Genomic DNA, 26,844 nt, shown 5'->3' with positions numbered 1-26,844 from the left:
TGTTTTAATTAAAAGATAAATTTTAATATTGATAATACTACGAATTACCCTTAATTTGATTTTTGTTTTCTTTTTACCTGGATCAATTGTACACATTATTTTGTTATAGTCTAAGACACATTATACCCACTAAATTCAACTTATTATTTTCAGCTTTAATTTAATTTGTTTAAACTCAAATATATGATATAATTATTTTAGCCCGTGTAAAAATATATTATTTTATTTTAATTGGTCTAAATATTTTTTTATTTTAATTTTTTTCTGGGAATAATAGTATTAAACTTTTCTAGCCTTGTTGAATAGTATATAATGTTTTATTTTATTATAACATTGTTCCACAAAGTGATGATTTTTAATAGTACATATGCAACAAAATAGTATGGAAATTATAGATATAGAAGAAACATATAGTTACATAGGCCCACTAGTTCAACCAAATCTAAGTATATATATTTAGTTTGTTTGAAATTTTATTTTAGTGCAGGTTTAATATTATTTTGTTCTAGTCAGAGGAGTATATTATCTTAGTCTAGTTTGAATATTAATTTGTTTTAACCCCATGTGACAAATCAAATTAATTATGTTTAGTTTTTTTTATTTGTTATTTTAGCCTGGATGAACAGTATAATTTTTTAAGACTAAATGAATAGTGTGTATTATTTTCTTTTATTCCAGGCCATTGTACTTACCAACGAATTATCTTTTAATTTGAATAATATTTTAGTCGGTTCAATAGTATTTTTTTTGGGCTCGGGTGAATATTATGTATTATTTTGTTTTGTCCTGAATTCATTATACATATTTATTTATAATTATATTTATGTTATTATTTAGTTTCTAATTAAATTAAATGATAAGATTTTTATTTCATCTTAAAATAGTTAAACTTGAAATATATGTCTATATTTTTTGTTATTTGTAACTAAATAATTATTTTAACAAATGTCGCATATCTTTTGATGGATTTAAAAGAGAATATAATTGCTTATGTTAGCTAAAAAAACTTTAGTTTGCTATAGGAGTTTGTTAGGAGGAAGGGTTCAAGGGTGCTAGGCCGCGTATAAGCCTTAATGATATGTATTGTTTTGTCGGAAGGTTTCTTAAGGATCATGGGTCCCGCGTTGATTTTTTGAATTAATATTAAATAGTTAAATAAGAATAATTAATTAGTTTAATAAAAATAATAGAGTAAGGATAATTAAGTAATTTCAGCTAATACCGACCGATTATGAAACTTTTAATATTTCGTCTTTACATAATAGTATAGATAGTATAGAAGATAGATATAGATATATAATCAGCATATATTAAAAAGAATTGTCCATAATATTTTTAGAGCAAGATTTGTTTTATTTTGAGAAAATAAAAAGACAACATGTTTTACTTAAAAAATGTATAGATTAAAAAGAATTGTCTAAAATATTTGTAGAGAAATAGTTGTTTTAATTGGTGAAAATAAAAAAGGAAACATGTTTTACTTATAAACGTAATTGGTTAGATATTAAATAAAGGCAAATTAAGTAAAATATTAATTTTTTAAAGAAAGGGCAATTATGTAACTAAATAAAGGACCGTAAAGTTTCGTATTTAATATTATTATATATATAGATAAATAATTTGACTTCAAAAATCAAATAAATTTTTTATTTTGTTTGTAATTGAATTGTAAGATAATGCTTATTTTAAGTATATTTGTCTTTACATTAATAGTAAAAATTATGTAAAAAATATTTTTTGCTGTGTACCCGTACAATATATATCCGTGACAACGGTTACTCGTTAGAGGCGCATGGTTTTGAGGGTTTTTGATGATATGAGATTGTTGTTGTTGTCGAGGAATAAGGATGATGATTCTAAGTTGTTCTTGTAAACGAGATATGAATTTATGGATTGTTAAAGTCAAATAGCTTAACAATATTTTTTAAGTAAAACAATAATTGAATAAAATAAATAATTAAGTAGGTGAAAAATGTAATTTATTAGTTATTAGTTGTTATAATATTATTATTCTATTTTATTAAATAAACTTGTCCGTGGTATTTAAAGAAGTTGTTTTAATTAAGAGAAATAAAAAAGGTAACGTGTTATAGTTGAAAACTATTTTTATTTCTTTTTCTATTACAATTCGATTACTAAGGCTAATAAAACTTTTAATTAAAATAAGTGTAATTCAGTAAATTCAGCGTATACTAAAAAATAGGTATCGTGCCAAAACTCTCAATGTTTCGTCTTTTTTATAATAGTAATAGATATAGGGGCTACTCTAGTAGAAATTAATATTAGAATAGAAACTAAAAACCAAATAATTTTTTTTAAAAAATTACTTTTAAATATAACACATATGGTTTCTATTAGAGTAACCCCCTAAGGTCTTTCTTCAGGGAACGTAGAGAACTCTTGATTCTATTATAGAATTTGCTCAAATTTGTTGCTAATGTAGAATAATAATTATATTTAAATATAATAAAATGTTTAATAATTCAAATTTAAAAAAAAAATTATTTTAAATTTAATTCTAGTGTAGAATAATTTTGAATAAATGTGATTTTACTATGATTATATTACAGAACCCTTTTAAATTATTTCATCAAATTTTAATTATTTTTTAAATAAAAAAAATTGTGTAACTTCATTTTTTAATCTGCTAATTAAATTTTGTAACTATATATGATGAAAAATGAAATAAATTATGTACTTAAATTTTTAAAAAAATGGTTTTCTACAGACTTGTATTTAAGAGAGTCCTCGCTATCCTATATATATATATAGGGAACTACTCTAATAAAAACCAATATTAGAATAAAAACTGACAACTAAATAATTTTTTTAAAAAATTACTTCGAAATATAATACATATGGTATACAAATCGATTGTTGAGAGATAAATTAAAATACAGTGAAATCAGATTTTTTTTAAAAAAATTCGTTTGATGAAAAATATAAAATTAAAAATGAAGGGGAAAAACTGAAATTGTATGTCAGATAAGTTGGGTGTGGTGTTTTAGGGGACCATTAAATTAGATTGATACAATGACTTAGATTAGTTTATAATTTCTGTTTTAATTTTATTTTTATTCTGTTACATTTGAAAAATACATATAAAATAATATTATATGAAATACAAAGTATTAAAATGAGATTGAAGTTAAATAAATTCATACTATTAGCTAATTTCTCTTAAGAATCAATAAAATTAATCGAATCTCATGTTAAATATTCGTAACTTATGTAATAAATATTATAAATAACTTCACACATCACATAAAAATATCTGAAAGATAATTACTCCCTCTGTCCCTCCCATTTGTTTATACTTTCCTTTTTTGGATGTCCCATCCAATTGTTTACATTTCAAAACTTTCCAAAAATAGTAAAGTTTTTATAATTTTTAAATTAACTACATCCACTATTTTTCTCCACTATAACCACTTTATACATATAATATTAATCGATCCCACTACTTTACTCATTTTTTCAACTTTTCTCCACTACTTTATCATTTTTCTTAAACTCCGCGCCCCACCCAAATGTAAACATTTGGGAGGGACGGAGGGAGTATAAGTTACGCAAAAGATTGTTGTCTCCTTCGTTACTCGTTATTCTTTAGTGAGAGAATTTTAGTGAATAGATAAGTTATAACGATGAACTTTTTGTAGTCCAATTTTCACATGTAGTTATATATAAATAATATAAGTCTGTTTTTTAACAACAAAATCAATGAATTATTAAAAATATATAAATATTTCTTTTCATTTTACCTTGAATAATAAGAAAATATATGGATTTAAATTTAAATGGTGCAAATAAGACCACTTTTCTGAATGATTTATTTTTCTATACTTTTAATAAAAATCCAATAAAAATTATTATATATTTTTAAAATTCAAAAATAATAATTTATTCATTGAGTTCACATATATATTAAATTATATAAAAATGAAAAAAAAACAAATAAAAAAAATATGAGAAAAATAGAATAATTCATCTTGTCCGTTACAAAGCAAAACCGAGACACAGGGGTTTAATAAAACATAAACCCTAGCTCCACCTCTCTATCACTGAATCAAACCCTAATAAGCTGTGTATCTATTTCAATGGCGGCCTTGAATCAAATTCAAGGCGGAATGTACGGAATCTCATTAAAGCCTCGTCTTCTCCGTTACTTAATTAAACACAAATTGCCTGACGAAAAACACCCCTTTCGAGACACTTCGGAGCTTGTACACCTCTCAGATACTGTTAGAACTCACCGCCTCTTATCGGAAACTTCTTCGCAACCAATTGATCAGAATGTCATGGAGGAGTGGAAGTCTGCTGTTGATTCTTGGATTAATTTGTTGGTTCAGCTTGTTTCTGTTGATTTGGTAATTTCTCGTGTTTCGTTACGTAAATGTGAATAGAGGTTTAGAGTTTCGGGGATTTTTGTTAGTGCGCCTCGGAATTTTTTGTTTAGTGATTTGTTGTGTGATCATTTTTGTTTTGATGGAATTAGTGTTTGTTTCAGAAATGCTAATTGAGTTCTGAAAGTTTCGGAAGTTTTTGTTAAGTGCACGTTAAAATGAGTACTATTTTCTTTCGGTTTTTGTGATTTAAGGTTAGTACTCGTTTTTGAAATGTGATGTACTGATAAATGCATTTATCTTCTGTATGGCAAGAGATACATTTTTATTATTAGTGCTAGTGTCTCAGATTTGTATGTTTTTTTGTTTATATAGCAAACAAACTGTACGGTTGCAAAATTCTTGATGTAATAGCAGTGTACACTGACTTGATCTTATTTACTTGGTATTTTTTTAGATACAAGTTTGTTGTATTTTCGTTGTCGAATGTTAAAGTGTCCAAGTTAGTGTATTAAATGAAAGTTTGCAGATTTTGACAGTGGACTTCCGGGCATTGTATTGTGATTCTAATTTTAATATTTGTGTTGAGATAATTGGTTGGATTATGTAGCCAGATAAATGCTGGGTTGGAATCTGCTTGTTGGGGCTGACTTGTGAAGAATGTAGTTCTGAGAGATTCTTGGCGTCATACTCTGTTTGGTTTAACAAGCTCTTGTCACATATTCAGGTACACCTCTCACTTTCTTTATGTTTAAATTTTCACGAATTTTACTATGTTTAGCTTGTAGTTTGTTGCTTTTCCATCTGCTGTTTGGGAAAAACCATGTACTGAAATTCAATTTCAGCTATTTTATTATAATAATAGAGAATCTAGCGGAAAACTGGTTGACAGTAATAATAGTTAGCAAAGTTGCTAGATCGAGAATGTACACACTAGTCACATTACAGTATATAATACCCAATCAATCATTTTTCCATGTTAGGACCTTCAGAATTTTTTCCAGCATTGTCATGAAGTTTTTGTACAAGTATTAAATCATTCTACAATCTACAAAGTATTTATTATATTAGAAGTTATAAGCAAGTAGTTGTAAAGTTGCCATCAATCAAATTATTTCTCCTCTCATTAGTTTGGTGTGGGTGGGGTCTTATCTTTCGAATAGAATTATTTAACAAGTGGATCATCTAAGCAACACCTTAGTGGTTTACACTTTACATACACGGTATTTAACGGCAGTACTGAAGTCAAAGAATATGAATGATTGCAGCCTTGTAGTTTATAATTTTAATACTTTATAGCAATGTAAGATCATCTTTAGGAGGCTCTTAGTCCCCTCTTTAATTTTATTATAATTAATATGGCTCCTTGATATTTATCATGGTTATCGGCCAAGCCGAGCCTTGATTCCTGAGTAACTTCGGAGCATAGGTACTACATAATAACATTTAAAACTAAATATGAAACATGTCCAAGCATATAAAAACATAAGTGATAGACGAAAGTCGAACAAAGTTTTCCATTTAAATATTATGTTCATCTATATCGTCATTGGTTGGATTGAGCGGCCATGGACCATAATATGTTTATAACGATGCCAAGTTGGCATAGGGGTTATCACGGCGCCAAGTCGGGCTTCGAAAAGTCTCAACGCCTACGTACCTTCGTGTCGACTAGCGTCGACTAGTTGTCTTCGTGATAAAATTGATATTTATACATTGAAATATATATTGTCTCGGCAATGCTCCTTTTTCTTACTCCTTGTTGATTAAAAGTACTAAAACAAGTAAAGGGAAGATAAAAAAGAGAAAGAGGAACAATATTAATCTTAATTGAATTTAAAGTGTAGAGAGGCCCCCTGGTAAAAGGGAGAGAAGAGAGGCTTTTACTGATTTGTTGAGGTACTAAGAGTCTGTTGAGCAACAATTTATATTTGTGAGGCTAAATAGAGAGTGTTCCAAGACACAAATCAATTTATAAAACAGATCTTCTAAAACTTGCTAATGTTAAAATCGATAATTACAAGGGAATTAAAGCAGCACTACTAATACTTCAATCTTTCAGGTTGGACTAGTTGGACTAGTGAACTTTGAGGCAAGCCTTCATTATCAGTTTACTATTTTTTTTTTAATTTTTTTTTATCGTAGGTAACCCGCAGCCGCTACCCTACGGGTGCGCACTGGGTAAACCCTACGGGCTCACGCAATAGCCTGCAAACCACGTGTCATGTAACGAGGAATGCAAGCTTGTTCATTATTTTATCAAAAAGAATTTGATCTGTATTTTATATATTAGCGTGACCTTAGCAGAATATTTAATTGAAATGAACATCTTGTCATTACTACCTGTTACTAGTAGTATATTGGTTTCTACAAAATCGTCCAAATTAGCAGAATTATATGTTAGCAAGCACCTATTATAAAATTTGAAATAACTAATATAGACCAATGCAAGTTTGTACGACTAGGATATTACGATGCTTTCCTTTCCTACTTTTTTTTACCAAGATTCTCTTATAAGCAAGGCCTAGTTTGGATAATACTAATCCCTTGGTAATAAAAAGTCGAGGGTTCAAGCCTCAGTGGAGGTGTGTGGGCGTTGTTAAATTCTTGTAATTGACCTCTACTAAAATAGTAGCCAACTACCGGCATAAGTTTGAAAATTACTCAGCAACCATTACAACTAAACATTGTTTGAAAAGGAAAGCACTACTCCTTCGCTCATTTTCCTTGCAAGTGATGCGAAGCTAAGAATTAGAGTATTAATTTGTATTTATTTTATATTATTAATCAAGAATAAATTTAAAATATATTTGGTTAAAGATAATATTATATGTATTAGGTAAAAATTATCAGGTGGCAGTTATCAAGTAGAGTTTGTTTGCTATTTTCTAGGATCTTACTTGTTCACCAAGTTTTAGGATTTTTATATAATCTCATGTAATCTTCATTATGGATTAGAATTGATTGAATATTGAAATTGAGAATTGTTTCTCTTTTGTTATGGGTTAAGATCCTAACAAACCTCTCTCTTGCGGTTGAGAAATCCTAGGGGTAGTGATTCTTCTTCGGTTGGATCACCTTAGGCGTGGGTTTTCTGCAGTTAATTTCTGCGGTTAATCCACAAATATCTATCCTTTTACCTGTTTTTAATACTTTTCCTGCATCAGCAAGTTATATAAAGGCTCGTAAAGCACAAATTCAGACAATTTTGATCTTTAGTATTTTCACTATGACTGCATCATTGCGATATGTCCTCTCAAACATTTATATTTTGTTACCTCCTTTCTAGATCCTTTTTTGGCCGAATTCACGATTTTACTTACAAATGTGCTAGTAATAATGTGCAGTTCAGTAATTCAATGAAAGTTTAATATAATTTTGTGTGTGTGTGTGTGTGTCTGTGTACATGTGTGCGCGTTGTGTGAAAAAGCCTATATTTGATATATGTCTTTGTGAGTTACAGTTGAAGGTTATGTATGCTGTTGTTGCTAAGTTTCTCAATGATTATCTATTACACCTGCAAACGTATATGATAACGGATTACCTACTAAATTGTATTGAAGACTAACAAACAATTACTCCCTCCGTCCTACCCACTTCTTCACGTATGGGTTGGACATGTAGGACAAGAAAAGTGAAAAATGTATGCAATTTATTGGGACCTAGTAATATAAACAAAGAGAAATTTGGCATGTTGAAAAATGCAAAGGATTGAGCGGGACATGCAAAAAGGGATATGTAAAGAAATGGGCGGGATGGTGAGAGTGTATCTTTACTGTAACATAATCCATGTTATAGCAAGATTAGACTGTATCTAGTATAAGACTGCAAAAGTGCCTGACTGACTAATTGTTTTCCTAGATCATATTTGTTTAATGACAGTGGGGTAAAGTAATTTGGAAAATTTTAACTATGTAAGAGTATTTTATTTACTTCTGGGATCATTAAAATCCACCATTTTTTGTTATCTGTCTGATGGAATTTAAACTTTTACGCTTCAACTTTTTTCAAAAATTTGTTATTGTGTTTATTTAAATGGGTAAGATTATGGTTAAATGCTGACAAACTTTTGTTGTGGAATAATTTGCAGTCTCAAGGGGAATCCCCTTTTCTGATGGTTGCTTCTTGTGCTTCATTGTCAGACCTTTTAACAAGGTTAACTTCCCTTTCTAGTTTTATCTTTTTGCGAAGAATGGCGTTAATTTAGAATCGCCAGACCTATTTTTTCGTCTTTTGTTCAGGTCTGCAAAGAATGGAATTAATTTAGAATCGTCAGACCTATCTTTTTGTCTTTTGTTCGGTAATATTCTACATTTATATGATATGTGCTGTGTGTTGTGCAACAATATCAACAAGAATAGAGGAACATGTTTTTGCTCATGTAATTTGCTAGTGTGCATCTGTGGTACCTTTGAGTTAGTAATGCTTTTAGGGATAATGCAAAGTTTTCTAGGACTCCATCTTCCCTTCTCTTTTCATTTCTAACATGTTTTTTCATAGTTCATGTCGCATAATAGCTAATAAAAAGCTCCATCTTCCCTTCTCTTTTCATTTCTAACATGTTTTTTCTCAGTTCATATTGCATACTAGCTAATAAAAGCTCTATATATCTTCTAGAATTTGCTTTCAGCTATATTCATAGTTTTAAGATGAAAATCTGCTAGCAGCAGCTGGTCCAGTTAAGACAGTGACCTGTGTTGAATTTGACAATTAAAATTTTCAGTTTGCTAATGGCAGCTAATTTCATTTTGCTAGCTGCTCATACTTGCCTTCTATTACTTCCTTTCAATATATTCACATACACGTCAGTTGAAGTAACAATACTTAGCTACTTAATAGAGTGAACTGTATATGAAACCTTAGTATTGTTTTAAGGCCTTCAACCTCCACCAAAAAGCATTCAATTGGTAATTTGCACTGTTATCTGTCATGTATACTTTTTAGTGTTTATCAACCCAATTCCTGTAGCCTATTCTTTTCTATGATACAATCTCCTAAATTATGAATCTCGACATATTTTTTGAAGTTATCTGAGTTTTTTTAATCTTACGTGTGCTTCTTCATGTTTAAATTATTACAATAGTATCTTAAAGCTTATGAAAGTTAAATATTTTTTATATAGGTTGAGTGGATTCTCAAATTTAAAGAAAGATGGGACCTCACATGCTTTAAAAGTGATTCAACCAGTGTTAAAGCTTTTAAATGAGGATATTTCTGATTCGACAAAGGTCTGCTTTCCTTTTATTTTTAGATTTTGCTCTCCCGTTACCCCTAGAAATTTTACTTGCTGATTATTCTAGAAAAGTTCCTATAGTTGTTTCTCTTTTCATCTATTTTTCAAATCCATGCAGAATACCTCGCAATAGTAGAACCTTCTATCGCATTGTTGCTCACTTCATCAGTTTCCTCATAGTTTTCTTATATCATGTTTTCATTCAATAATTTTAGTTTAATTTTTATTTTTAAATGCAGATTGGCAGTCTCATACTCAATGGTGATAATTATCACTAGCAAATTGCTTAAATAATCTCATTGTCATGATTTACACTGTTCATGTGCTAGCATAATGTAATTTGTGTATGCATTATGTGTTTAGTCAACAGTTGTCTTCCAGTTCATTATTACTTTATATTGCTACGATTTTTTCTTCAGGATGGGGCCATCAGCTTGCTCTACACTGTTATAACTTCATTCCCCGCTTCTGTACATCGGCACTATGAGAGCGTAAGTTGTTTTTGTCATGTAAGATTAACAATGGTATTAACACTAGTAGTAGATTACCTGTAATATCTCGTGCTTTGGTACATTGATGAAGTTACATCGATCAATGTTAAGGTCATTATATTCGAAGTATAGAGAAGTGCATTATAATCACAATAAACTCGAATAATTATTTTACATGGTGCTGTTAGTTGGCCAGTATAATAGGTTCAAAATATTCCAAGAGCTTGGCCTCCCATGATGGCTAGCAATTATATTCTAAATAGTGTCAAAAGCATATTGCATTCAAGATGGCAAGAGGCCTCCTTTATGCTTAACGGAATTGACATTATCTTGGATTAACTCATTGACCTCACTTGTTTGGATGCTCTCTTTTCTTGGGTTTACCAGAATATAAATTAGTATCAGTAATTGTTCAACTTCTGAATGAACAAATATTATGACAGGTTGAAGCTGCTATTGTTGCCAAAATTATGTCAGGCAAATGCAGTGTTGGTCTCTTAAAGGTGAGAGTTCTGTGTATATTCTCATACTAGTCTCTTGGAAATAGAAAAGGAAATGTGGACATAACTTGTTTTATCTTTAGAAACTTGGATACTGCTTAGCATTACTTCCGAAATCTAAGGGAGACGAGGATAGCTGGTTGCTGATGATGCGTAAAATCTTAATTTTGATGAATGTTCAGCTTAAAGATGCATTCCAAGGTCTCGAGGAAGGTAAAAGTCAATATTGCGAACTTTTTGTGTTACTGCTAGCCTTTGTGCAAATTACATAATTGTTTACATACTTGCAGAGAGCAAAAGTGATGAAGCTTTGCGTGTATTGATTCCCCCCGGAAATGATCCCCCGCCTCCGCTTGGTGGTCTAACAATGCCAATAACCTCATACGGGTCAACAAAAAGGCCTGAGCTGTTGCTAATGTGCAGCGTATCTACCTTAATTGATTGCTGCTCTACAATGCTTACATGCCCCTATCTTATTCAAGTGAGTTCTATTATACATCTTGAAATTTCTTTAATGGCATTAGATGTATATTGAGGTCGTGCTTGGTGTGATAAAGGAGACACTTGCCATTAAACAGCCACTCTGTAAATGAAAAATAAGGGTAAGGCTACATACAAATTGGACCTTACCCGGACATTGTTGATATGAGAGCTTTGTGCACTGGTTACGACCTTTTTTGCATTAGATATGTGTTCATTCATCTTATGTATGTATATTTTCTGTTGTGTTTCCTTGGTTTGTAGGTTAGTGTTCCTATTCAGTCTTTGGTGATGCTTATTCGGAGAGTGCTGATGCTGGATGGCTCTGTTTCACAGAATCTGTATTCACTTATGACCACAATGCAGCAAGAGTTAATTTGTTCTGAACTTCCTGTTCTGCATTTGCGCAGTTTGGAGCTCTTGACTGCAATTGTAAAAGGAGTGCGCAGGTGAGCAACACTGAATGCAATATGCAATTTTAAAATTTGCAACTCTTCGATGCAATTGATCTCAACTGTTTTTTAATCTGTGGGTCAACTATATTGAGTTATGTAATGTCATCCTGCATTAAGGAGGTGTACTCTGAATTTGGATAACTGTTAGCCATGCTTATTAATTCTTTTGCCGGTAGTTATCTCCCCAAATAATCTCTGGAATATCAAGCTAATGTCCTATTTCTCTCTTTTTTTCCTACATATTTCTCTTTGCAGTCAGCTGTTACCACATGTTGCAGAAATCACACTACTTGTTACAGAGTACTTCAAGAAATGTGCATTGCCAGAATTAAGGATAATGGTGTATTCAATCATAAGAATTTTGCTAAGGTCGATGGGAGTTGGTATGCGTCTTTTTCTGTACTGGTCCGTTTTTAAGTCTGGTGGTGCTTGTACAAGTGATAATTTTCAGCAGCAGAATATGTATTTACTTAACTTTGCATGTTTTTCCTATTTAAGACCGGTAAAATTAATTTTTGGTTGGGGCCAATGAAGTAATTAACAATAGATATACTTAGCTTTATTTAATAACAAGTGCATTAATGACTTGCTAACAAGATCTGTTTGTTAATTTACTAAAATAGAGTATATTTGGTAAGCCGACATGGCTTTTGGGAACTTACACATGTGCCTGGGCGACTAAGTTAATAACATGATAACAGGTCTCTAACTATTTTCTTGTCTTCTATTATATATCCTGATCTTAAGGGAATCGGATTATACCTATATTACGTGCATCGAAGGGACCAAATATTCAAAGTTATGCTTCTACCTTCGTACAACTATGCAACAGTGCAAGTTGTGTAACTGCATCATTCTTCGTCTGAGCAGCCAAGTGGATCCCATATACTTGCACCTATCACCAACTCATATATTCTTTTGACCGTTGATGTTTTGACGAATGATACTTCTGCCATTACCCGACTATCAAGAAGTTATATGTTTTGTTATTTACAACCCTCCTTAACCACCAGATGTTGGCGGTTGAAAAATTATCTTTAATAGTTGTAATTGAAACACTCTCTAACCCCCTCACAGACCCTCCTGAACCCAACCCTTCCTTTTAAATTTCTTTCAAAGCAAGATCTGAATTTCAACCCTTCCCTTCCCATCCCCAATCTGAACGCACCCTTAGGGAGTGAGCAAATACAGGCAGAAATATTCAATTTTTTTTGCATTCATACATTAGAGATAATGTTTTTTTCTTCTTTAATACGAATATCAATTCATTAGTGTCATACTATTGACAAATAAATTTCAATACGAACAGAGTAATTTACATTTGCATAACATGCTTTTGTTAGTTTAGCCATCGTGTATTTTCAGTTATGTTTGTGTATCTGGTGTTGCATGTTCAAGTGCGTGTTTAATTACCCTGCATCTATAAACTGTAGATGGTAAAAGGACCATCGTTTCTTTGTAACATAGTTCTTACTAAAATTTGTTACGAACATTCAATCTCTTGAAAGGTTCCAATTACGTTTTATCATGCAGGAATGTCACTTTACCTTACCCAGGAAGTAATCAACAACACTTTTGTTGATCTTGATTATATTAGCTTTACAAGTGGCGATTTGCATTTGAACCTGAACTCAAATGCCTCTTTTGAGCCACCGCAACAGCCTGTCCAGAAAAAGAGAAAGCATGCGAGTGCAACAGTCTCTGTTAATGAGCAGACTGACCGGATTGGTACGGAAATAGCGGTGCCTAAAATCATAACCCCAATATCCGTGAAGATAGCTGCACTACACACGCTGGAGACTCTTTTAACCGTGGTATGCTTGTTATAATAATCTATTTTTGCTGATCACAAGAAAATTACATACACCGGCTTCTATAAGTTTTCTTCTGAAGGATTTGAGCTTTTGAATATGTATACGGGAAGGGTATGAGTAGGGGTATGGGGATCCTTGTTTAAATTCAAGTAAGAATTTCCACACGAGTGCCCTCAGAACATTCAGGGTCATTGTGAAGTATGGGAAGTGTTCAACATTGGGTGCCAATTTATGTAGAAGTGTTCAACTATTGTTACTCTTTTTAATATCGTCCTTGCTATGCATATACGCTTTTTTAGACATGTGTACTTCGGGCCCATGTTTATAAGCTTTCAGTATGTTTCACTTGATCAATGTTGGGAGTTGTAAACATATGTGATGACTAGCTGACTGGATTCCGATCTTTTACCTTGTTGATACAGATTTAATGATCATGATTCTTGCCATTTTCAGGGTGGTGCAATAAGATCTGACAGTTGGCGACCAGACGTTGATCGACTTCTTGTAGCCATTGCTCTAGATGCTTGTAAAGGGGGTTGGGCAAAACAGGAAAAAAACATTTTTCTTTCCGCTGGACGTACCGATCCTTGGGCAGAGTTTCAAATGGCAGCCTTAAAAGCACTTTTAGCCTCTCTTATATCGCCTAACCGTGTTCGGCCCCCTTTTTTGTCTCAGGGTCTTGAGCTATTCCGTAAAGGTATATTATTTTTTTGACAACTCTTTCACGGGGGTGATTATCAATTGCAAGTCTTATGATTCATGTTCTTGGCAGTCAATTATGCCTTATGCTATGTACTCTATAATATATTCTGAAGTAGACAACCTACTCTTATTGATATATTTCTTGATTGGTGAGTGTAAGACTGGGTAATAATTTACCCCAGTAAACAATGGAACTTCTGAGTTTAGAATTACTTGTGAAGGACAGAAGGTAAGACGCATATAAATATGTATTAAGCTAAATTAGTGCAACTAAGTTTAAGAAGTCACATGATTAATTGTTGAATCATGAACATTAACAATGATAAAAGATCAACTAAAGAAATTAGTGTTAGAAGACTAATATAAGATCCTGGAAAGGGTCTTCCTCTAAAACCTTTATATTAGTCATCAAACACTTCCCCTCAATCGAAAGCTCATTTCCAGGATCTTATATTAGTCTTCTAACAATTAGTATTAAATATATGGTGTTAAAGGTGCCGAGGGTGCTGGTGATTAAAGATATTGGTATAAATTTTTGTTAATTTTTAATGGCCCCTTGACCTAGAGCATCATTCAGGAAAGCTAAACAAGTTACTTGACTCCTTTTCGAAGATGCATTTGGTGTAGACTAAAAGTAATGTACTAAAACATATATTTTGCAATCTGGCTAGCACATAAAATAACTCTCTCTCTCTTGGCCTTGATTATTGTTTGATTTTTTTAATGAGTCACATACTTGAACTTGCACATGCGAAGTTCAGATCGTGGTGGCAAATGTAGTCAAATTTTGATCTGGAGTGATTAGATATCATTTTTCATGATCGTCAACTAGCATAGTTTTGCAAAAACTGTTTTATTGATTGAAATGTCTTTTCTGCTATAAATATTGTGACAATGGTATTACCAATTTGACGATACAATGATAAAGCTCAGCTGAAATAAATTTTCAGTTCCTTGCTTTTGCAAAAGCCTTTAAAAAATGTGCGAAGCAGTAGTCAATTGAACCTGAATCAGAGTGAGGTATTACTGACTTTTATTAGTATGACTCTTAATTAAAATTAGGTCTAATATCTAGAGTCATCTTACGAAGCTTTTTGATGTTTTTGTGAGTTCTCTATGGAAACGGGTCATCTTCTCTGAGCTGGATATATATATATATATTGATACACTCTCCTCTGGTTCATGATTGGAAAAAAGTGATTTGTGGATACTAGTTCTACATTGTAATTACTTTTCATGTGGGAATGGAACTATGAAGTTTTAATATATCAAAGTAAAAGTGGCACTGTAATCTTTTAGACAAAAACAGAATTTAAATCTCTACTCATCTTTCTTTTATTTCCACTTCTCATCTTATTTCTCTATGTTGGTCTGGGAAATCTGTGTTAACCTTAATTTTGATGACACGTTCTATATTGTTTGTGCATGCTGTTATCTCTTCTCCTCTCTTTTCTAGCAACTTCTCATTTATGTAGGTCAATTGCAGGTGCGCAAGAAACTGGAACAGAGCTTTCTGAATTTTGTTCACATGCTCTTATGGCATTAGAAGTGCTGATACATCCTAGGGCACTTTCATTGATTGATTCTGCATCTGACACCAACGTAATTGGATCAAAGCGCAGAATTCCAGGAAGCATGTACTCGAGTGATCAGAAAGGCAACACCTCATATTCAGGTGGCACACTGGGAAACGGGAACGATGATCCCGAGTCGGATGATGATGACCTCTACAATAGTTGGCTGGGAACTGACGGTGATATTGCAGACACGCTTACAGAAAACAATACTACCACTGTTGCACCATTTGCTTCTAAAGACCCAAGTGCAGAAAACCAGTTTTCGTTGGACAAGGCATTTGGTGCTGAAGTTCCACAAATAAGTGGAAGAAGGGAGTTCCCGGGTGATGTCTCCAAAGGCATTCAAGAAGCAACTGCCATTGTAGGAGAAATTGGAGAAAGAGTGGATGATGAGATAATGATAGAGAGACAAGGATTCCGAGACACCATCCAGTATTCTGCAGAAGCTTTTGCCGTTGAAGGTCAAACATATAATAATGCTCCTGTTGGTTCCATGAGTGTCCAACCTGATACAGTTAAAATCGTGGAAAATAGCACCACATCAGCTCTAAAAAACAGAAGCACACAGGAAGAAGATGTTCCTTTAACCATACTATCAAATTTTGTAGGTAGTTCAGGGCTCTTGCTTGAACATAATGCAGATTCATCGGATGAATCAATTCCTGATATTGTGGACGAAGAATCAGATTCTGATTAAAGGTACATTTAATTTTGTTTTCATGTATGTCAAAGTGTAGGATCACCCCAATTGTGAAATTTATGTATTTTGTAATGCATATTGTCAATGGCAAGTACAAAAATGATATCCTTAAATTTCTCTGCTTGTAGATCTTGATCTTTATAGTCATCTCCTTGTTCCATAACTTGCCTGCAATGCTGGCAGTACATTTTCAAATCTGGTGCTATATGAACCTCAGATTGAATCTGAAGATGAGTGACTAGATAAATTTATTCCAAAATTCTAAGGGAGAATCATTTTAATTTTGTTAAACCTTAAAAGATTTAAGATCCATTTAGTTGTCACATTCAAAGATAATGAAAAATGCAGGAGATTATGGCCTTGTTTGTGTGCAACTTATAAGTTAGCTTATGACTAACACTTATCGATAATGTTTGCCGAATCAATTTATAAGTCGAATTTATAATATATATATAAGTTTAATGTTAGCAATAACGCACTTTTTCTCAATTTATTATGACTTTTTGTTTTTTTATTTATTTTAGTTTTAAAATATATTTTTGTAAATGTTAATCTAATATTAAATTTACAAATTAAGATAATTATATTTAAAAGTGATTTATTTTAGTTCATTTAAGTAAAAAAAAATTCTGACTTATAAATAAAATTATTCAAACACTTATATAACTTATAAGTGTTTATGTACTTATCACTTATAAATCACTTATTATAAATAAATCATAAGTTGCTTATTTTTAAATTTCCCAAACCGGCACTACATATTCGGAGTTTTGTTTAGTTACTCATAAGACCTTGTGGTTTCACATTGAAATAAAATAAGTTGATATTGTTAAACGTTAGATTAGAATAGACGATTTTTGGCTTGGTGTGGTTGTAAGACTGCAAAAAAATGACGGAAAACTAAAATTCTATATTAAAAAAATAAAGAAAATGAAATGCAAAAAACAAAGAAAACCCAGTTTACATTCAACAATTTCAAAGAATTGTTATATATATTAAGCTTTTACAGAATAATATATCTTATTATTTGTAATAAATACTTGATGTGTTTGTAATAAATTGTTTATTTGTATAAATGTTATTTTAGTTTTAGTTGAGAACTGAATTCTCTTAAATGCCCTCCTGAGCCTAGTCTCATGCCAGTGAGTTTAAAAATTGGGGTTTCATGGAGTTCTAAATATCTTCAGCTGTAATATACTCCATCAAATTCAGGGGTCAACTCAATATTAAAATTAAATACATGAAAATTTATAAATAAGTTTATTGTATAGTATATTTAATATTAATATCAAAATAAGGATTATTATTATTTTTATAATAATAATAGACTCTTGATATGAATATGATAGATATTTATACTATATTGTAATAGACGAAATATTAAAAGTTTGGTAGTTGGTCGGTCAGTACTTGCTGAAATTACTTAATTACCCTTATTTAATTATTTAATTCTAATTAGCGGGTCGATCAATTCCAATTCTAATTGATATTGAAGTCAACTTCCTCTATTGTTTTACCAATTTCAATTATATTTTATATCGAACTCTATATCATTATAATTTATATTAAATTCAACTTCTTCTACCAATTTAAATTTTAATCCATCTTGAGTTTTATATTATTCTAATTTATTACTTCGGGCTAAATTAAATTTAAGCTAAATATAATTTTTAAGATTTAGTTGATATATAATGTGACTTGGGTTAATATGAAATAATAATATTATCAATTCCCCTAAAAAATTATACTAATGAACTTGGATAAACAAGTTCAAAACTCACTTAATTTTATATTAAAATTAAGAACATTTTGCTACAAAATTTCTTGGCTCTTTGTTGATAAAGAGCTTAGCTTCTTCCTTGAGAGAATACAAGATTTTTCTGATCTAAATTGTTACATCTAACAAAGCATCCAGTGTTCACTTTATAGAACAGTAAACACTGATTATTACACAGAATGCAACATCATGTACTAAACCCTATTTTTAGATAATCAAATCTTTCTATTTCTGACTTAGTGTATCTTTGCTAATCTTGTACGCCTGTGACTTTTACTTTGCCAGTTAATCTTGGCCTTTGATCTTGTCTTCAAGCTGCTTTTGTAGACTTGTCAATCCAACTTGATTAGATTATTTGTTGATTGATAATCTTGGATATTGAACTGGTCTGCATTTTGTACTTTGAGTTTTACCTCGAGATCTCCAATTTGGCATATAGAGAACTTGACATCTCGATAAGTATATTGGCTTATCGAGATCTCTAATCACTCTACAATTATTTTGACTCATTGAAGTCTCAAAGTTCTCTATAAGAGAATTTGGCTTGTCTAGATCTCACAACTTCATGTCTTCACTTTGACTTATCGATAACTCTGAGTTCTCTAGTGATATTTTTGACTTGTCGATATCTCAGAGTTCTCTAGTGATATTTTGACTTGTCGATATCTCAGAGTTCTCTAGTGAAGAAATGACTTGTCGATATCTCCATTCTTCATGTCTTCCAATTGGCTTGTCGATATATCTGAGTTCTCTATTAACTTTCCTGACTTCTCCATAAGTCATTCTGGAGTTCTCGAATGACTTCTCTATAACACTTAATCTTTGACTTGTAGAGATCCTGACTTAAAATATTTTTCCCAAAACAGATTTATCCAACTCCAAACTTCTTCATAATTCGTCTGAGGCATGATCTTCTTGATCTTCTTCCAGATAAAATTCTTATGCTTGATACTGTTTACAGAAAAAGACTCCAGTCTGCTCTTGTACATTTTTACAAACTTAAATGTTACAATACACAATGCAAACATAGATTATCAAATAACTTACTTAGGGTTGTCATATTGACTTAGTCTTTTTATTGTACAGGCATGTCTTGCACAACAATCTACCCCAATTTGTGAAAAGATTGCTTAACACAAATTCATGCCTGTTAACAAGACTAATTCCAAGCTACAATGGAAAATAAGACTAATACATAACAATTGACACAATTACAACATTTATTAGGTAAAGACTGTTTTTGTTTCTGTTTCTTCTCTAATAAGGTCCTTTAAGAAAACAAGAATTTCAAGTTCTTCTATTATTGGTGTCCCTTCTAGAACTTCCACAAGTTTGAGTCTGTCTTGCTTTGGATAACCATTTGATAAATCAATCCTAATTTTTGTGAATTTGCCAGCTTTGATATTTAGAAATTTTCCATCCTTAGAGATTCTGCTCATTCCTTTGGCCTTGAGTTCTTCTGATCTTTTAATGTACATTTCAATCTCCTCATCATACTTTCTTATCTTCTCCTCATATTCAGCCTCATTCCTTGCTTTACTTTCCTCCCTTACTATCAGCCATTCAGCTAAAACAGATCTCCATGCTCTTGTAACAGTATCCTTATCCTTCAGCAAACTTATCACTCTCTTAATTTCTGTGGGTGAAAGATTATCCATCACGCTGCATCCCAGAAATGTGAAGGACCCATCCTCATAGTAGATTCTTACTTCCCTCAATGTTACAACCCAAATTCTAACTATTTCCATAACTAGTTGGTGAAAGTAGTCTTCATCTGAGATGCACCAATTTAGAGGTAGAAAATCACTTTGCTTGAAACAGTTCCAGATGGCCCTTTCAATAACTTGTTCCTTTTCAGTTAGCTTAGCTTTCTTAGATTTCCTCCAAACAGACTTGTAGTGAGTTTTGAGTGATGGTTTGACAGAGGGTAGGTTTGTGATTTTCTTGAGAGATGTTTGGCTAGAGGTAATTGATATTTTTAGAAAGGTGTTAGCAGTTTGTTTGTATAGGAATTTGGGCTTAGAGGTTTGAGGTGATTTGATGTTTGAGGTTGTTGGCATAATAGGTTGAGCTTGTTTAATTTGGATTTTTAGGGTTTGTTGGTGTGGTTCTGAACCATCTTGTCTTTTCTTGCTTCTCCTCTCTTCTTGTCTCCATCCTTCTTCTTCTCACCCTTGCTACCAGTTGCTTTTGAAGACTGAATTGGATTTGAGCCAGAAGATTTTTTATTTATCATCCTTCTGCTCATCATCATCCATGTCATTTCTTAAGTTGTATTGAGTGTTTGGCAACATGGTGTCAGTATTTACAAGATATCTGTCTAAGATCTGTATCATCTCCACATCCTCATGCTTCTTGCTCCTTTTGTACTTTAGATCAGACTGCAAAGTCATGATCAACCTCATATTTGATCTGACACAACGTTTAGGAACAATGAGATGTTTGCATTGTTTGGTTGTTGGACAAATGTAGACTGCCCCTTTGTGTGGATATAGATAGGCTTCAGGAAAAGTTGCCATCTGTGCATTTTTGAGCTCATGTAGAAGTTGGGTGTCTTCTTGAATAACTAGATTTACTTTGTCAATCATTACATCCAGTTCAGATGCTCTTAAGGTTTTAAGATTTGGAAAAGACACCTGAAGACATCTGTCTACACCACCATCATTGATATTCACAACAATTCTCTTTTCCAAGAAATTATCAATTGTCACAACCACTGCCCTGATGAAGTTGATGTTCGTGGCCAAAGCTTTCTTGTAGGTCATGTAACTACTTTGAAGAGACATTCTTAGTACTGCAAGAAGTTCACTGAATTCCTGGTCTTGATTGGATCCTTCTGCAGCCTTTAGAAGTCTTTCTTTTCCAACATCAGCACTTGAAGAGCTTTGACCAACCTGAACAGGCTCTTTAGACTTAGCTTTAGCATCCCTGAATTGTTGAATCCTAGCCTCAATCTCCCCCTTAGTCTTGGTGATAGGCATGAGTAGGGGAGTTGGTAATTCTGGCCTTATGTCTTAAGGTAGAGAGGGCAATGATATGTTGAGCTTCCCCATGATGGCCCCCAAAGCAACAAAAATATGCATTTGGATATGCTTGTGAGAGTCCACCAAGGTCTTGATATCTGATTGTTGACTCTTGGCTAGAGAAGTCAAAGCTTGGACTTGAGCATTTAAAGAAGCATTTGAGGTCTTTAGTGAGGCAACTTGTGCCTTGAGATCTTGAGATGATGAGCCTGAAGTAGAGATAGAAGTAGATGGTCCAAATGAAGCTTGCACATGCTTCTGAATTTCATCAACAACCAAAGGGGAAGGAGTGTATCTTGCAGTGCGTATTTGATCCAGCTTCCACCTTGTGTCATTGGAGTTTGTGATGTGATCTTGAACTACCTTGTGCAAATCAACAAAAGAGTCCTTCAGTTGAGTAACACTCTTTTCAATCCCACTGAGATCATACCTTGACATTTGTTCTGAAAAGGTTTTCTTGATCTCAGTCTAAGAGGGGATGATTTGATCCATATTTTCCCTCACCATTTTCATAATTTTTTCTTGATGTCCATTCAATGTGATTTGAAGTGCTTTTCCATAATTGTGTAAAGCTTTGATTTGAGCTTTGTAGACATCATTGATGGCATCATACACTTCCTGAGGAGTTAGGGATCTAGCATTGCTTCCCAGAATGGTGATGTACTCCTCCCTGAACTGAGCTAGCACAAATCCAAGAATCACAGTTCGTATATCAACAATTTTAGCTTGATTTTCTTCAACATCAGCCTGGTAGGTGAGCATGATAGCTTGGTAGTCCTGGTTTGACATGTTGGATGTGAGTAGCTGTTGTGATATTTGTGCAAGGCCTCCAAGCTGATCAATTCTAAGATCTTCAATGGTTGAAGGTTGATCTACATTTTCTTGGAGTCATTGGGAGATTAGGTGAGGTTGTTGAGGTTGAGAGGTTGAGGGTCAGAACCACCTGTGACAGAAGTCATAGTTAGACTCACAAATTTCTCTGTGTTTGTGACAAGTTGTTGTTCCTCACATATAGTGGGAACCTCTAATTGAATTGGAGGGGATTTGACTGGGTTACTATCATATGCACCAGTCTCAAACCCTTGTATGTCTTGCACCACACTGTCACTTAAATGTGTTATACTTTCCTCCTCTTGACAGGATCATTGGAAATTGTACTCCCAACATCAACTGCTAATGCAATTTCTACTAGGGTTTTGAGGGGAGTTGTTCTTGGAATAGGAACCTCCAATTGAATTGGAAATGATTTAGATAGCTCCCCCTCAGGAGTACTACCCTCAAACCTAACAGTCTGTGAAGACTGATTTGCACATGAAGGTGCATTTGTGATCTCTATGGGGTCTTCAGTAAAAACTGATGAATCCCCCATGTTTGTGTTGGCGTCATCAAGGTCTACCCCAGCATGTAGTCTCTCACCAACTAATTGTGATTTCTGGGTGGTGAGCAAGGTTTCTTGAACCAAGTCACTTGATTGGGGCAACACTTGAGGATTTGAAACAAGTGTTTCATTATAGGAAGAAGAAATATTAGATATAAGATTGTGAAGCTCAGGATTGAGTGTTGGCAGCTCCCCCTGAATGGATGAGGGAGCTTCAAGAGATGTGCTCTCCTTGTGTGTACCATCCTTATTTCTCCTACCATACACTTGGATTTGTTCAAGTGTTGGCTGTGCAGACTCTTGACATGATGCATTGGGGATAATGCTCTTTTCAATAGAAATATCCTGTTGAGAGGATGTTTCTAGAATCTGTTTTGGCCCCATTTGTACAACTACATCCTTTTGGGAGGATACAGAGGTGGTTTGAGTGGTCAGCTCCGATTTCTTAGCCTTCTTTGTCCTTTTGACCAATGGTGACTCAGATTCTGTATGTTCCTCACCATTCTCATTCATAACAGTAAGGGTTATTTTCTTTCTCTTCTTTTTACTCACTTCACCCTTTTGAGAGGATGAAGTGGTTAGTTTCCTAGCTTCTGCTTGGTTTGAAGAAATGGTCCCTGTTGGTGATCATGTGTTTGTACTTCCACAGGTTCAGGGACCATTGTTGTACTAGATTGAACATTAGTCTTCATTTCAGGCATGGGGTACGGGTAAATCCTAAACCTCTCCATCATGAAAGGAGTGATTTTGAGACTTACAGTTACCTTGTTCTTTGTAACAAGTGTCCAAAATAACAAGAGATCCAAATAGAATTTTGGACACTTGCTTACAGTTGCCTATTAGTGATCTAACAACACCATCTATCAAATGTATGTCATTTACTTTATAGTTCAAAGTAGACATAATAAATCTTGGAAGAAAAAATTCCTTACCTCTTGACTCCAATGGCTTTGTTAGCCTGGTGCTCAACTCCTCCAGTATGTAGTGTCCTACATAAATCTGTTTGTTATGAGCCATTGAGTAAACCATCTTCTGGACAACACTAGAGATGTTGTCAAATCCTGACTTTCTGCAAGTGAAAGCCCTTATGTTGTGCAAGACATGCCTGTACAATAACAAGACTAAGTCAAATTGACAACCCTAAGTAAGTTGTATTGTAATCTTAGTTTGCATTTTGTATTGTAATATTTAAAGTCTGTAAAAATGTCAAAGAGCAGGCTTGAGTCTTTTTCTTTAAATAATATTAAGCCTAAGAATTTTATCTGGAAGAAGATCAAGAAGATCATGTCTCGGAAGAATTATCAAGAAGCTTGGAGTTGAATAAATCTGTTTTGAGAAAAATATTTTAAGTCAAGATCTCTACAAGTCACAGATTTAGTATTATAGAGAAGTCATTCGAGAACTCCAGAATGACTTATAGAGATGTCAGGAAAGCTACTAGAGAACTCAGAGATCTCGACAAGCCAAATTGAAGACATAAAGATTGGAGATATTGAAAAGTCATTTCCTCACTAGAGAACTCAGAGTTATCGACAAGTCAAATATCATTAGAAAACTATGAGATAACGACAAGTAAAACATCATTAGAGAACTCTGAGATATCGACAAGTCAAATATCACTAGAGAACACTGAGATATCGACAAGTTAAATATCACTAGAAAACACTGAGATATCGACAAGTCAAATATCACTAGAGAACTCTGAGTTATCGATAAGTCAATTAGTCACTAGAGAACTCAAAGATGTCTATAAGCCAAAGTGAAGACATGAAGGGGAGAGATCTCGAAAAGCTAAATTCTCTTATAGAGAACTCAGAGACCTCTATAAGTCAAATCAACTATAGAGTAATAAGAGATCTCGATAAGCCAATATACTTATCGAATTGTCAAGTTCTCTATATACCAAACTGGAGATCTCGAGGTAATACTCAAAGTACAAAGTGCAGATCAGTTCAATATCCAAGATTAACAATCAACAAACAATCCGACCAGCTGGATTGAAAAGTCTACAAAAAGCAGCTTGAAGAGTGTGCAAGATCAAGGGTGAAGATTAACTGACAAAGGAAGATCATAGTTAACACAGTATGCAAAGATATGCAAAGCCAAAAATGAAAGATATACTTTTCCTAAAATGGAATGATTAGTGACAGTTTACTAAAGTGAATAGCATCTCTTATTAAACACTGTATAAACCAGTAGTTAACTATCATATAAAGTTAACACTGGTCCTTTGTTAGAGGTAAAAATTTAAATAAGCAAATTCTTGTATTCTCCCAAGGAAGAAGCTAAGCTCTTTATCAACAAAGAGCTTAGAAATTTTATAGCAAAACATTCTTAATTCTAAAATAAAATTAAGTGAGTTTTGAAAGATTTGTGTTCACTGTTATTGCTTGTTTAACCACAGTTTTAACACATCTCACTGCAAGATTTAATTTACTTTGTTCATAACCATAAACACTTCAAGAAAAGCATAAAAACATAAAAACACATTCACCGCCCCGTGTGTAATTCATAACCTAACACGTTATCACTGAATCAAACAGAAAGGACCATTCTCTCCTCATGTTCTTCTTGTCATGCTTGACAAATTGATCTTCTCAGAATAGTTGATAAAGTCCATGAATTCATAAAGTTCATCCTGAGTTGGGGCCTCCACCAGCTTGTCAGTAGGTATTCCTAGTGCCATATTGACATCACTCTCAAATATTTCTATATGTTTCCCCTTGATTGTGCAATTTATTACAATTGATACTGCCTGGTTCTCATTCACAATTATGCTTGCTACTGCTGTGTTCCAGAAATCCCCTAACACATCCAAGTAAAGCACATGATTAGCAGTAAGAGCCCCTACAAAGTAAGTCTCAGACAAGAACTTGACAAAACTTTTGAAAGTTTCAGGAGCTTGGTTTGCATCTAAGAATGCAAGGAAGTTAGTCTCCTTTGGGATGAAGGGTACAATATTGTTGGCTGTCATTGTTATGAGTATGAAGTTTAGTGAGTAAGAAAAATTAGTAAGAGAAAGATTGAAACGAGAGAGAAATCAGTTTTGGATTGAAAAAGCTAGGTCACTTATAGTTCTCGAAGGTGTAAGTATGTATATGTATCGAGAAGTCAGGGTATTTATAGTAAAAGCAAATGTCTTGTTGAGAAGTCAAAAATAGACGATAGGAGTCTAGTTATCGAGAAGTCATCTTGAAATGTGAAAAACATATCGATAAGTCATTTTATTTATTCTTGTAGAGAACCAAAAAAAATAAACTTATCAAGATGTCAAACAAATACCCAGTTTTTCCAAAATGGACTGAATTGTTTCCAATTTTTATTTGAATAAATCAGAATAAAATCAGAATAATTTTGCCAAAAGTATTTTACCAAAATAATTTATTGAATTAAATTATTTCAGTTCTGAGTTATTTAAAAGTCTAAAAATATACTTGTAGAGAATTATATAAGTTATCACTTGTAGAGAACTTTACAATGACTTATCGATAAGTCATAATAAAGCTTATCGAGAAGTCACTCGAGAAGTCAGTAAATTGACTTATCGAGAACTCACTCGAGAAGTCTTAAAATGACTTGTCGAGGTAGACTTATCGAGAACTCGGTTTTCTATATACTTTTGATCACTTTGATTCTGCCTTGTGTTAATTTTACATATTAAAGATGTAAATTAACATCTTATACAGTTTTTTTAGAATTTAAAAAATTCCAAGTTGAGTTTTTATTTATGAAAAATAAATATGCAGAGATTTCTGAAATATTTATAATTCACATTTCAGTTAATTTATAATAAAATCAAATTAATTTTGATTTACTGAAATTAATCTGCTGTAACACATTAGCTGAGTTCTTGCCTTAGAATGAAGAATTAAGCATTCCAATTTCACCTACAAGTCTAGTGAAAGTAGCTTCATCCAAAGGTTTAGTAAAAATATCAGCTAATTGTTTTTATGTTGGAACAAAAATGAGCTCAATGGTACCATTTGCAGCATGTTCTCTGATAAAATGGTACCTTACATCAATGTGCTTTGTCCTAAAATGATTAACTAGATTAGCCACAATAGATATAGCACTAGTATTGTCACACATGATTGGAATTTTGTGTAACACTAGGTCATAGTCCATTAGCTGATTTCTAATCCAAAGCACTTGAGCACAACAACTTCCAACAGCTATGTATTCAGCTTCAGCTGTGGAAGTTGACGCAAATTATTATTTCTTGCTATACCAGGATACAAGTCTTTGTCCAAGAAACTGACAGCTTCCACTAGTACTCTTTCTGTCAACCCTGCATCCAACAAAATCTGCATCTGTGTATCCAACAGCTTCAAAACCAGTTCCCTTAGGATACCATAATCCCAAGTTTGGAGT

At 32.8% G+C, this 26,844-nt stretch overlaps 1 protein-coding gene across 1 annotated transcript; it reads left to right on the top strand.

Moving 5' to 3' along the window:
* The first annotated feature begins 4,000 nt into the window (after positions 1–4,000).
* On the top strand, positions 4,001–16,418 carry LOC141697677 (uncharacterized). Its single transcript, XM_074502169.1, has 13 exons — positions 4,001–4,367; positions 4,954–5,070; positions 8,434–8,498; positions 9,466–9,571; positions 9,996–10,067; positions 10,511–10,570; positions 10,651–10,780; positions 10,858–11,048; positions 11,312–11,496; positions 11,758–11,885; positions 13,036–13,316; positions 13,770–14,013; positions 15,505–16,418. The coding sequence occupies exons 1-13, from the start codon at positions 4,098–4,100 to the stop codon at positions 16,290–16,292; spliced, it is 2,637 nt and encodes an 878-aa protein (XP_074358270.1). The 5' UTR covers positions 4,001–4,097; the 3' UTR covers positions 16,293–16,418.
* The last annotated feature ends 10,426 nt before the right edge of the window (positions 16,419–26,844 follow it).

This window comes from Apium graveolens, chromosome 11 (genome assembly GCF_009905375.1).
Source record: "Apium graveolens cultivar Ventura chromosome 11, ASM990537v1, whole genome shotgun sequence".
Lineage (NCBI taxonomy): Eukaryota > Viridiplantae > Streptophyta > Magnoliopsida > Apiales > Apiaceae > Apium > Apium graveolens.
The sequence above is the reverse complement of the archived record's forward strand: the minus strand, read 5'-3'. Positions and strand labels throughout refer to the sequence as shown.

What these genes read in the sequence shown, in the direction of transcription:
- LOC141697677 (XM_074502169.1), top strand. Translation starts at nt 4,098, where the DNA reads ATGGCGGCCTTGAATCAAATTCAAGGCGGAATGTACGGAATCTCATTA. An exon ending in GCTAAGGTCGATGGGAGTTG is followed by an intron (nt 11,886 to 13,035) that starts GTATGCGTCTTT and finishes TTTATCATGCAG; the next exon opens with GAATGTCACTTTACCTTACC. An exon ending in TGGAGACTCTTTTAACCGTG is followed by an intron (nt 13,317 to 13,769) that starts GTATGCTTGTTA and finishes TGCCATTTTCAG; the next exon opens with GGTGGTGCAATAAGATCTGA.